Consider the following 14084-nt stretch of genomic DNA (forward strand, 5'->3'; position numbering starts at 1 on the left):
GGGGTCCCTGTGCTGAGACACTCCTAGACCCAGGAGACAGAGAGAGAACTGTAACACTGAAGATGGCAAGACAGTGAGAAGCAGCAGCAGAGGCAGCAGAACTAGGAGACTGGCAGGAAACCAGCAGAAGACGGCTTGGTGGGCTTCCCTGCCCACGGAGTGAGAGAACTGTGTGCCTTTGCGCAGAAGGCTTGCTAAAAGAGTAGGGTGCCTCCAGGCCCTTGGTGGAGCTAGGTTTGCAGACACAGAGAGCCAGAGCTGAGCCCCTTCAGGCCAAGGCTTACTGGTGGCGCGGGGTGTCTCTCGGCACTTATCAGCAGAGCTAAAATCTTTGTAACACTTGCCCTGAGAGAGGTGTGTCTGCCGGCATGGATGAGAAGAGGCACCCCGATGGAAGAACCATCCTGAGCATTCCTGAACCTGAATTATAACCTGTTATTTCCCTAATAAACCCCATAACTGTGAGTATGGTCTGTGAGTTCTGTATGGCCACTGCATCGAATTATAGGACTCAGCAGAGAAGTAGAGAATGCCTGGGGAGGGACAGTTGGTGTCAGAATTGGTAAAAAAAACAAAAACAAAAACAAAAAAAGACAGGCAAGAGGAGGTATGTCTAACCTTTGCCTCACAGCACTCAGCCTTGGGCTGTTGATCTTTATTCTCGCACCCCTTGTGAAGTTAGAGGAGGTCAGACACCCCCACGCCACTTTTACAATAAAGAAGTGCTTTTGACAGTTCCATGTCAACAAACTACGTAACTTAGAGAAAACGGACAAATTTCTTGAAATGCATAAACTCCCTACACTCACTCAAGAAAAAAATTACACATCTCAACAGACCCATAATAAGAGATTAAATAAGTAATTAAAAACCTCCACCACCCCCCAAAAAAGTCCTGGACTATACAATTTCACTGGGAAATTCAAACAAACATTTGTAGAAGAAGTGACTCCAATCCTACTTAAACTTTTCCAAAAAAAATAAAAGAGGAGGGTACACTTCTCCTAACTCATTCTACGAGGCGAACATTACCCTAACCCCAAAGCCAGACAGAGAGATCCCAGGAAGAGAAAATTATAGGCCAATATCCATAATGAACATAGATGTAAAGATATGTAACAAAACACTAGCAAACCGATTCCAAACACATATTAAAAGGATCATATACCACGATCAAGTAGGATTTTTCTCAGGAATGCAAAGATAGTTCAAAATTAGAAACTCAATCAATGTAATATGCCACATTAGTAGAATAAATAAAAAGAGCCACACGATCATCTCGATCGATGGAGGAAAGGCATTTGACAAAATCCAACACACTTTTATCACAAATAAAACATAGGACTAGAAGGGGATTTCTTCAATGTGACAAAGGGTATTTATGAAAACCCCACAGTTAACATCATACTCAAAGGAGAAAAACAGAACTTTATTGCTAAGACAGAGGAAGCTCACTCTCACCCAGCTATTCAACATTGTACTAGAACTCCCAGCCAGGGCAATTAGGCAAGAAAAATAAATAACAGGTATCCAAAATGGAAAGGAAGTAAAATCTGTTTTAGCAGGTAACAGAAGCCCTGGTGGCACAGTGGTTAAGAGCTCAGGCTGCTAACAAAAATGCTGGCAGTTTGAATCCACCAGTCTCTTTTTGGAGACCCGATGGGGCAGCTTTTCTCTGTCCTATAGGGTTGCTATGCGTTGGAATCGACTCGACAGTAACAGGTTCTATTGTTTTTTATACAAAGAAAACCCCAAAGGATCCACAAGAAACTTATTAGAGGTAATAAAAAACATTCACCAAAATGACATGGTATATGGTCAACACACAAAAATCAGTCAGATTTCTATACATCAGCAAAGAGCATTCTAAAAACTAAATTAAAGAAAAATTCCATTTAGAGCAGCATCTAAAAGAACAGAATACCTAGGAATAAATTTAACCAGGGAGGTAAAAGATTTGTACACTGGAACTATAAAATATTGGTGAAAGGGATTAAAAAAGACCTAAATAGATGGAAGGACATTCGTGTTCATGAATATCCATTGCCACTGTGTCAGTTCTGACCCATAGCCGCCTTTATAGGACAGAGTATAACTGCCCCATAGGGTGTCCATCGGTCTAATCTTCATGGAAGCAGGCTGCCACATCTTTCTCCTGTGAAGCAGCTGGTGGGTTCAAACCAAGAATAAACTCATACCTCTACGGTCAAATGATTTTCGACAAGGGTGCTAGGTCCATTCAACGGGAAAAGAACAGCCTCTTTGATAAATGGTGCCAGGACAACTGGTTTACCACATGCAGAAGAATAAAGGTAAACCCTTACCTCACACCATATGCAAAAATTAACTCAAAATGGATCAAGGACCTAAATGTAAGAGCTGAAAGCATAATAATCTTACAAGAGAACCTAGTTTTTGACAACAGATTCTTAGATATGACACCAAAAGCACAAGCAGCAAAAGACAAAACACACGAATCAGACTTCATCAAAACTAAAAACTTCTGTGCACAAGAGGGCTTTATCAACAAAGTGAAGAAACAACCTACCGATTGGGAGAAAAAACTTTGGGTGCCATGTAATGGCTAAGGGTTTAACATCCAGAATTGTATCAAGAACTCCTACCGCTCACCAACAAAAAGATAAACCACCCGATGGAAAAATGGAAAAAAGACTTGAACAAACATTTCACCAAAGAAACATTCAAATGGTCAACGAGTACGTGAAACAAGTCATTAGGGAAACACAAATCAAAACTATGACGAGATACCACTAAACCAAAAACCCAACCCGTTGCTGCTGAGTCGATTCTGACTCACAGCGACCCTAAGGGGCAGAGTAGAACCACTCCACAGGGTTTCCAAGGAGTGGGTGTGGATTCAAACTGCTGACCTTTTGTTCAGCAGCCTGAGCTCTTAATCCTAGGATGGCTGTAATAAAAAATACGGAAAATGACAGATGTGCTGGCGAAGGGGTGAAGAAACTGGATCCCTCACCCATAGCTGGTGGGACTGTAAAATGGTGCAGCCTCTGTGTAAAATAGTTTGGCAGTTCCTCAAAAAGTTATACATAGAACTACCAAATAACTCAGCAATTTCACTCCTATGTATGCACCTAAAAGAACTGAAGCGGGAACACAAACAGAAACCGGTATAGCAACGCTCACTGCAGTACTATTCACAATAGCCAAAAGGTGGAAATAATCAAACGTCCATCAACAAATGAAAGGATGAACAAAATGTGGTCTATCCACACAACGGAGTGTTAGCCACAAGGAGAAACGATGTCCTGATGGTGCTGTCATACGGACGAACCCTGGAAACATTATGCTGAGCAAAAGAAGTCCATCACAAAAGGACAAATATTGTATCGTCCTACTTATAGGAAATATCTAGACTAGACAAATGTCTAACCTACCAGCAGACCCACGTTCATTAGTGGTTAACAGGGATGGAAATAATATTAAGCTAAAATGTGTCAACGGACACTGGTGATAGCTGCACAATATGATGAACCTAATTAATGTAACTGAATTGTACTCATAAAAAATGTTGAAATGGCAAATGTTTATTACATATATTTTACCACAATTTTAAAAAAAGAAAAGAAATATAGATCAAAAGAAACTTAAAACCAAAAGATGGAAATTACAGAGTAAAGAGATTTAAAAGGCGATGTATACTTAGGTGACAGAACTGTCCAGAAACAACTTAGTGATGGCACAGAGTTGGGACACAACTGTGATGACACACAGAGGGCTTCTGGGGGCTGTCACAGGGCTATCTCTAGACCTTGGGTTTGTTTACTAGGGTATCCACCTGATAAGCATTAAGCAAAGAATTTTATTTTGTGTGGCTTTATGTATCAAACTTATTCTACAAAAAAGCCCCCCTCCTCTCCCAAAGAAGAAAAAAGCAATTCCATAGCTTCTTCTCTACAAAACAATGGTGGCTGTTTCCACCGACGCATTACAGACACCCAGCTTAACCTCCAAAAGCAGCATCTCCCTCCATCCTCCCCCAGCACTGGGTCCCACGCACCTGGTATTTTCACTGTGCCACTGGTTGACGTGTCATCGGTGTAGGGATGGCTGCTCTCCACCACCACTGGCTGGGAGGAAAGGCGGCCGCTCTGCGAGTCTGTCGCCACGTCCTCCAGCTCGGTCACACAGAGCTCCAACAACATGTCTGCCACCTGAAGAGGAAACAGGGATCACACGAGGATGTCGGTGGGCCATCGTACCTGGGTAAAAAGAACATTCCAATGGTCCCGTTGTCAGGACACTAACCCTGCCCTGCCTGCTCCAGATCTTTCTACACGGGACAGTGAGGTAGAGTGGAGGGGTCTGAGAAACTGAGTTCAAATCCGAGCTTTGCAACTTACGAGCTTAGATGCCTCACCTACAGAAGCAGAACGGTACTTAACCTGGGAGATGATCTACATAGAAATAGTTGGGAGGTGCCTAACACCGAGGACACTCAATATGTGCCAAATGATAGAATGAAAAGCCTTTGGTGACAAGTTTCTTTTTACACTAATAACTCCTAGCGAGGAAAATCTGCCTCAGGAACAAAATTACCAAGAAGGAGCAGAAAGGCGATAAAAATTACCAAGATCCTATAAGGCACTGGGGGTTCAAGGAGTAGGCGGCAAGAATGCAGAACATTAAAGCCAGCCAGGCAAAAAAGTGGCAGTCAGAATACTGGAGATCAGAGAGGCTACAAATAGGAACACAATTGGGTCAAACTCCATTCCACTCTCTCAACAACCTTCAGTGTCCTATTATTTTAAAAGTTTAGTGATGCATACCATTTAAGTGGTTAATATTAGTGATTATAAACCCCGTCATTGTTATTATTTTTCAAAACTGACAGTATGTTAAAACAAAACAAAACAATATATGAACCCAGAAGTTTTTTATTTCAGAAAAAAGGGAAAAAATAAGACTATGCAAAGTCTATTCTGCACTTTCCAGGAACAGATGATTATTTTTCTCTATTATTTCCTAATAACTAGATAACAGATCGAAGGAGTCCTGCTGACACAATGGTTAAAAGCTCAGCTGCTAAGCAAAAAGTCAGCGGTTCAAACCCACCAGGCGCTTGGTGGGAGAAAGTCTGTTCCCGTTCAGATTTAAAGCCTTGGAAACTCTGTGGGGCAGTTCTACTGTGTCCTATAGGGTTGCTATGAGATGGAATCGACTTGCCAGCACACAAGAACAGACAACAAATAGCTTAGCTTAGTAAACAGTTACAGACTAATGTTATTACCACATAGGTATAATACTTATAAATCCTAATGTGTCTTTTCTTATTAACAGTCCCAAATGTTAAATCAGAGTAGACATAGGAGTTAACTGTCTTGCCATTGGCAAGGACAATTTGAAGACTGTCATATCCTTATTTCTGCCTCCCACCCCCTCAATCTGGTTTGAGTTACTGAAAAGAAGGTGATGGCATCATCAAACTCCTATCTGTGGAGTCTACTGGGGTCTTTTAGGGTCAGGAGCTTTATCTGCCTGAGCCACAATGGTCCAGACAAAGCCAAGGCAAACAGGCTTCTGAGGAAAGGATGACAAAGGGTCAGACACAGAGCTGAGTGTTCAAACCCCATCTCTGCCACCCACTACCAGGCTGCATCCCTGAGCCCAGAACAACCACTTCAAGACTCAGTTTCCTCACCTGTAAATAAAGGTTTTACCTACTGTCAAAGTAAAGATGGCTACAGTGAGAACGTCCTCAGAACTGGGCCGGGCATGCACGTAGGCACAAAGGCCAGACCCATTACACCGAAGTTTTCATTCACATCCTCATCTCTCACAATGAATACATTTGTGGAAAAAAGTAATATCTTGTTTATGGCAATTCACCTTGGTTTCATCTCTCAGAATTATGCCAAGTAACCTGTCTCGAAAAACTAGAGAAGTAGGAAACCTGTAACATTTTATTTCTTCCTCTATACCAGGTGAATTAAGGAATTACAACCCCCTAAAATATCCACCAGTCAATGTATTGTTTTCAAGACCAGTTAACCGCAGTTAAGTGCTTTAATATTTGGTGGTTGGTTTTACTACGGGGCCTAAAGAAACTGGGATCAAATACCAGCAATCAGGTAGGAGACCAAGAATTTGGGTTAGATCCCTCAGGCTGCCAAACTGGGGAGGCAGAGCAAGGCTTCGATACATGAGAGCCTTTGAGAAACCCAAATGCTATTAGGACTGATCAATCCTATTGCTAAGATCTGCTGTTGTGACATTTACCCTTATGCTCTAGACCTGTGGGCTAAACAGTGAATAACACGTCGCTATTTAAAGTTAAATAAAATAAAAACTTGAGTTCCTCAGGTACATTACCCATATTTCAAGTGCTCAGTAGCCACACGTAACTGATGGCTCCTGTATTGGATAGCTCAGACACAGAACATTCCCCCCACGGCAGAAAGTTCTACTGGACCCAATGCCAGCAGACATTAAAACGTACTATACAGTTAGAGCAGGTGAAACGCTGGTACTGCGGCATAAAGAGCTGGATCCATGGTACAGAGAAGAGTCCATAAATAGACCCAAATACATACAAGAATTTAAAATACGATAAAAGAGGTTCACAAATCGCTAGGGAAAAGATGGATTATTCAATAAATGATACTGAGACAACTGATTTGCCATATAGGAAAAAATAAAGTTGGATGCCTCCCTTATTTCTTCCATCAAAGATAAATCCCAAATGGGCCAAAAAATGTATTAGGTTATAAATAAAACTATAAGAATGGTTTGAAGAAAACTTGGGAGAATTTCTTTAAAACAATGTCATATACATAAGCATTTTTTCAGTATAATACAAAACCTAGAGGCCATAAACGAAAAAACTGGTAGATCTCACTACATAAAAATTAGAAACTACATTAGTATAAATATACAAATAATTTTTAAAAGCAAACTGGGGAAAAATTACAGTACACACCAATAAAAAAGGGGCTTCACAACCGTTAAACTGGCTTCACAACGGTTAAAGGACATTACTAGGATTTTAATCAAATATTGTTTTAAAAGGAATCCTCCTGAACTGTCCCCACTAGAACAGAAATAAGCAGGTCATGGGTACTGCCAACAGCAGTACCCTGGGAGAAGGCCACCCCAGAGCCCAGAAGAGAGCCAGCCATGACTCACCTGGGGGTAAGCAGTGCCCATGCCAGACAAAACAGCTGAGAGCACGTCCTTGCCTCTGTCCCCAGCCCGGCTGCAGACAGACAGCTTGAGCAGGTCCACCAGGACCCGGGTGTCATCAGCTACCAACAGACTGGTAAATTCATCCAGGTACTGAGGTTCTGGGCCTGAAGCTTTATTTTGGCTTTCAACATCCTAAAAAGTTAAACAATTAAAATGATTAATGAAACACTGAGATAAACAGTCATCAATTTACCCATAAACTCAAAAGACATGTGAATAAAAATGATGAGTAAGGGAGGCATCAAAGACCACGAAACGTCATACTAATTAAGCAATAACAAGCCCCCAAATCTGCACATCCCACATGTTTGTCAGTTTGTTGTACTGTAGTAGCTTTCACGATGCTGTGATGCTAGAAGTTATCACTATTATCTCAAACACCAGCAGGGTCACCACAGTACACAGGTTTCACTGGAGCTTCCAGACTAAGGCAGGTTAGGAAAAAGGGCCTGGCGGTCTTCTGCTGAAAAAATTGGACAGTGAAAACCTTACAAATAGCCGTGGAACACTGCCTGATATAGTGCTGAAGATGAGCCCCTCAGGTTGGAAGACACTCAAACCACGGCTGGGGAAGAGCTGCCTCCTCAAAGTAGAGTCGACCTTAAGGATGTGGACGGAGTCAGGCTTTCGGAACCTTCGTTTGCTGATGTGGCATGACTCAAAATAAGAAAGAGCAGCTACAAACATCTACTAATAACAGGAACACGGAATGTACAAAGTATGAATCTAGGAAAACTGGAAATCCTCAGAAATGAAATGGAATGAATAAAGACCGATATTCTAGGCACTAGTGGGCTGAAATGGACTGAAGCTGGCCCTTTTTAACTGGACAGTCACATGGTCTGCTATGCCGGCCGAGAAGGACAAATTAAAGAGGAATAGCACTGCATTCGTCCTCAAAAAGAACATTTTGAGATCTATCCTAAAACACAACCAGGTCAGTGGTGGGATAATATCCATACCTACAAGAAGACCAGTTAATACAAGTATTATTCAAATTTACGTACCAATCACTACTGCCAAAGATGAAGAAACTGAAGATTTTCATCAACTTCTGAAGTCTGAAATTGATCAAGCATGCACTCAAGATGCATCGATAATTATGAAAGTTGGAAACCAAGAAGAAGGAACGATAGCTGGAAAATGTGGCCCTGGTGATAGAAACGACGTCAGAGATCTCATGAGAGAATTTTGTTAAGACCAACGACTTCTTCACAGCAAACATCTTTTTTCAACAACATAAATGGTGACTATACACATGGACCGCGGAGGAATCAAATCCACTACATCTGTGGAAAGAATCGATGGAAAAGCTCAGTGTCATCAGTCAGAACAAGGCCAGGGGCTGACTGTAGGAGAGACCATCAACTGCTCATATGCAAGTTCAAGCTGAAACTGAAGAAAATTAGAAGAAGTTCATGAGAGCCAAAGGACAACCTTGAGCATATCCCACCTGGATTTAGAGACCACCTCAAGAACAGATTTGAAGCATTGAACACTAATGACCAAAGACCAGAAGAGTTGTGCAGGGACATAATGCATGAAGAAAGCAAAAAGTCATTAAAAAGACAGGAAAGAAAGAAAAGGCCAAAATGGATGTCAGAAGAGACTCTGAAACTTGCCCTTGAACACAGAGCAGCTAATATGGAAAAAAAAAAAAAAAAAAAAATCACAAAAAAGCGCTAAACAGGAGATTTCAAAGGGCAGCTGGAGAAGACAAAGTATTATGACATGTGCAAACACCTGGAGTTAGAAAATCAAAAAGAAAGTACACGCTCGACATTTCTCAAGCTGACAGAACTGAAGAAAAAATTCAAGCCTCCAGCTGCAATATTCACAGATTCTACAGGTAAAATACTGAACGAAGCATGAAGCATCAAAAGAAGATGGAAGGAATACACAGAGTCACTGTACCAAAAAGAACTGGTCCACATTCAACCATTTCAAGAAGTAGCAAATCATCAAGGAAGAATCAATGGTACCGAAAGAAGTCCAAGCTGCACAGAAGAACGGGCGAAAAACAAGGCTCTAGGAATTGACAGAATTCCAACCGAGATATTTCAACAAACCGATGCAGCACTGAACGTGCTTACTCGTCTATAGCAAGAAATTTAGAAGACAGCTACCTGGCCAGCCGACTGGAAGAGATCCATATTTGTACCCATTCCAAAGAAAGGTGATTAAACAGAATGCAGAAATTATTGAACAATATCATTAACATCACACACAAGTAAAATTTTGCTGAAGATCATTCAAAAGCGGCTGCAGTAGTATATTGACAAGGCACTGCCAGAAATTCAAGCCAGATTGAGAAGAGGACATGGAATGTGGGATATCATTGCTGATGTCAGATGGATCCTGGTTGAAAGTAGAGAATACCAGAAAGATACTTACCTGTGTTGTATTGACTATGCAAAGGCATTTGACTCTGGGATCATAACAAATTATGGATAACAATGCAAAGAATGGAAATTCCAGAACACTTAATTGTGCTCATGCAGAACCTATACTTAGACCAAGACAGTCGTCTGAACAGAACAAGGAGATACTGGGTGGTTTAAAGTCAGGAAAGGTGTGCGTCAGGGTTGTATCCTTTTACCATACTTACTCAATCTGTATGATGAGCAAATAATCCAAGAAGCTGGACTATATGAAGAAAAATGGGGCATCAGGATTGGAGGAAGACTCGTTAACAACCTGTGATATGCAGACGACACAACCTTGCTTGCTGAAAGTGAAGAGGACTTGAAGCACTTACTGATGAAGACGAAAGACCACAGCTTTCAGTATAGATCATACCTCGGCATAAAGAAAACAAAAATCCTCAAAACTGGACCAATAAGCAACATTATGGAAAGTGGAGAAAATACTGAAGTTGACAGGGATTTCCTTTGACTTGGATCCAGAATCAACGCCCATGGAAGCAGCAGTCAAGAAATCAAACAATGCATTGCACTGAGCAAATGTGCGGCAAAAAACCTCTTTCAAGTGTTGAAAAGCACATGTCACTTTGGGGGCTAAGATGTGCCTGATGCAAGCCATGATATTTTCAATTGCCTCATATGCATGTGAAAGGTGGGCAATGAATAAGGAAAACCAAAGAATTGATGCCTTTGAATTGTGGCATTGGCAAAGAATACTAAATATACTCTGGGCTGCCAGAAGAACAAATATATCTGCCTTGGAAGAAGTACAGCCAGAAGGCTCCTTAGAGGCAAGGATGGCGAAACCGCGTCTCACATACTTTGGACATGTTATCAGGAGGGACCAGTCCCTGGAGAAGGACAACATGCCTGGTAAAGTAGAAGGATAGCGAAAAAGAGGAAGACCCTCAACGAGATGGACTGACACAGTGGCTGCAACAATGGGCTCAGGCATAACAATGATTGTGAGAATGGGGCATGACCAGGCAGTGTTTTGTTCTGTTGTACACAGGGTTGCTATGAGTCGGAACTGACTTGACGACACCTGACAACAACAAATCTCCACCCAAGCCATATATTGTTTTCAAGACCAGATAACTATTTTACAAATCACCAATAGCATCTGTCAAAAATAAATGCTTTAACTATAAAGAAATGATAACTGATTACTAAGATCATGTTCATATCATAGCTAATTGTTACAGGGAGAGATTGTAACGAAGTCACACCATGTAATAAATGCACCCCCTTAAATTATGCATGGGAATTTGCTACTGACTAAATTCGAACACTATATTTTTACATATTTTGTCTAAATCATCTCTGTAATTCTTTCCTAGAATCTTAATTGCATGCTACACATTATCCACACTCTTTTTACTCCTTGTGTTCTTTGAAAAAGGTAAAAGGTAAAGTAAGAGTCTTCTCACTATCAACCCTTCTCTATTCACAGCATGTCAGCTAAAACACATGAAGCACTTCTGATAATTCATCTCCTTCACTGTGGAGACAAAAAGAAAGGCCTCGCTTGCTGGTTCATGGGCCATTTCCCCGGCAGCCCAGGCCATGCCATCTGCCCTCACCTCGGAGGGCCCTGTCACCGGCAGGCTGCCCAGCTAGACCCCACCACGCACTGGTCCAGCACAAAAGAGCCTCTTAGAGGCTGGCACTGGGGTTGGCTTGTTGGGATGGGCTGTCAGAGCTGGAACATCCCAAAGCTTCTGCCCTTGGAGCAAGTGGAAATTAAAGTGACTCTGTGCCGACAGCGGAGGGCACAGGCCCTCCGAGTCCCCTAGGCAGAGTTTGGCTTGCCAAAGGAAGTGCAAGGAGACAGAAAAGTGCCTCTTCTCTTTCTGCTTTCTGGGTCTCAGCAAAACCAACGCGAGCTCTCTCTGGAAACAGAAACAAGCTAGTGGGAAATGTAAGCCCACAGTGGCCTTAAATGGACCCCATCCAAGTCAGCTGCTCCTGAACTGCACATTTCAGCACTAGGAACAAGGTTTCTTCCTTTAAGAAAACAATCCTGTATCTAATCGCCAAAATATATATATAAAACTTCAACAAATTAACAATAAAAAGATGACCTAATCAAAAAATGGGTGAAGAATTTTTCACCCATTTCACCAAAGATATTCAAATGGCCAACAAACACATGAAAAGACGCTCAGTATCAGTGGCCACCAGAGAGACGCAAATGAAAAGTATTATGAGATGCCCTTTCACGTCCATTAAAATGATTAAAAAAAAAAAAAGGGAGGGGGAGATAACAAATGTTGGCAACGATGTGGGGAAATTGGAACCCTTATCCTTTGCTGGTGGGAATGAAAACTGATGAGCCACTGTATAAAACAGTGTGGTGGTTCCTCAAAAAACTAAAAACGGAACTACCATATGACCCAATTCCACTGAAACAAATATACCTAAGGGACATAAAAGAAGATATTCAAACTGACATATGTACACCAATGTTTACTGCAGCACTATTCACAATAGTCAAAAGACGCAAACAACCTAAGCGCCTATCAAGAGATACACGGATATACAAAATGTGGTACACACATACAATGGAATACTACTCAGCCAGTGGGAGATCTGAAGTCTCGATACATTCTACAACAGGGATGGAGCTTGCAGACATTATGCTGAATGAAACAGACCAATCACAATAGGATAAACATTGTATGACCTCATTTACATATAAACACAACAATGGGCAAAATGTATAGAGACCAAGGTTTATCGGTGGTTACTGGGGTGAGAGGAAACCCTGGTGGCGCAGTGGTTAAGAGATACGGCTGCTAACCAAAAGGTCAGCAGTTTGACTCCACCAGGTGCTCCTTGGAAACCCTATGGGGCAGTTCTACTGTGTCCGTATAGGGTCGCTGTGAGTCGGAATCGACTCGATGGCAACAGGTACGGTACAGTATAGGGTGAGAGGGAAAGGACGAAAGGGGGCTACTGCTGATGGAGTACTGACTTTCAGTTTATGGTGACTGAAAAATTGCATTGATTAATGGTAGGGCTGCACAGCTGATTAATGGCTGTCACCTGTTGTACACCTGTAAAAACTTCAATTGGCAGCTGTTGTGTGATAACGTTTTTACAAAAAAAAAAAAAAAAAAAAACAGCTGCCAAGGCTGCTTATGTGCAACCAAACACTTCATGGAATTTGGTTTAGGGTCATGTCATGGTTTCATGGGCCATCCCATTAATTGGCCTAATACTTTGTTTAGTGCTTTGGTTCTACCTCCTAGTTTATTGCGTAATGCCTGCAAGCAGCTATCCAAGGTACAACTGGTCTCTATTCTCCTGTAGCAACAGAAGGAGAGTCAGGAATAGAAGGAGAATATGGAAGGTGTGGAACAACTGCTTCCTTTACCATGAGACCAGAAGAACTGACGGTGCCCGCATTCCATTGCTGAACCCGAGGCCAGAAAAACTGACAGTGCTCACATTCCACTACTGAACACGAGGCCAGAAGAACTGACGGTGCCCACGTTCCATTACTGAACACGAGACCAGAAGAACTGACGGCGCCCACGTTTCATTACTGAACACGAAACCAGAAGAACTGACGGCACCCACGTTTCATTACTGAACACAAGACCAGAAGAACTGATGGCGCCCACGTTCCATTACTGAACATTTTGATCAAAGATTCTATGAAGAATCCTGATCAAAAGGGGGGAAGTAATTTCAAATTCTCCCTGAAGCCAGACTTAATGGAACCACTGAAGCTGGATGAACCACCAAAACCATTGCCTGGAGCTCATCTCTAAACCTTTAACCAAAAATATCCCCTGAAGTCTTCTTTAAACCAAACAATAGTTTAGCATAACTAGTATATAGTATCTACCTTGAACATTATGCTATCCATACAGGATCAAACTCACAACAGCAACTTGAAAGTCAGACAGGAAGCTTAGGGGACTGTGAGTTTATGCCACTGGGGAGGAACAATTCAGAAAAGGAGGGTGAGAATGGTCGTACAATCTGAAGAACGTGATCCATATCACTGAATTCTACATGCGGAAATTATTAAACTGTTGTATGTTTGACTGCGTATATTTTCACAACAGAAGTCAAATAAATTATTAAAAAAAAAAAAGAAAGAAACAATTCTGCCCCCACTTCTGCATGGTGAACCAGGGTTAAGTGAAGTTCACCAGGAATGATAACACTCCGGAATCTGACTCAATGAAGAACGGCAAAGCATTGAGCAGAATTGATTATTTATATAAGACATCTCTGGCCTTGAAAATCAAATGGTACCCAACTTTATTTGGTGGAGCAGAGTGATTAAAAAAAAAAAAAAAAAAACCACAATGAACAAGTCCAGAGAAATTACTTAAAAAAAAACCACTACCAGCACGTCCTTGGTCACGAATCACAGCCCGACGCTAACATGTGTATTACTTTGCCATAACATATGAGTCA

At 41.7% G+C, this 14084-nt stretch overlaps 1 protein-coding gene across 5 annotated transcripts in view; it reads right to left on the minus strand.

The window, feature by feature from the left end:
- HERC2 (HECT and RLD domain containing E3 ubiquitin protein ligase 2) overlaps window positions 1–14084 on the minus strand; it is a 316687-nt gene that overhangs the window by 62902 nt on the left and 239701 nt on the right. For all 5 annotated transcript variants that reach the window (XM_049906042.1, XM_049906045.1, XM_049906044.1 and 2 more), the window contains exons 70-71: window positions 7165–7356; window positions 4040–4193 (exon numbers count right to left, since the gene is read on the minus strand). In XM_049906042.1, coding sequence (XP_049761999.1) covers window positions 4040–4193; window positions 7165–7356 — 346 coding nt within the window. The remainder of the gene's footprint in view (window positions 1–4039; window positions 4194–7164; window positions 7357–14084) is intronic.

This window comes from Elephas maximus, chromosome 13 (genome assembly GCF_024166365.1).
Source record: "Elephas maximus indicus isolate mEleMax1 chromosome 13, mEleMax1 primary haplotype, whole genome shotgun sequence".
Lineage (NCBI taxonomy): Eukaryota > Metazoa > Chordata > Mammalia > Proboscidea > Elephantidae > Elephas > Elephas maximus.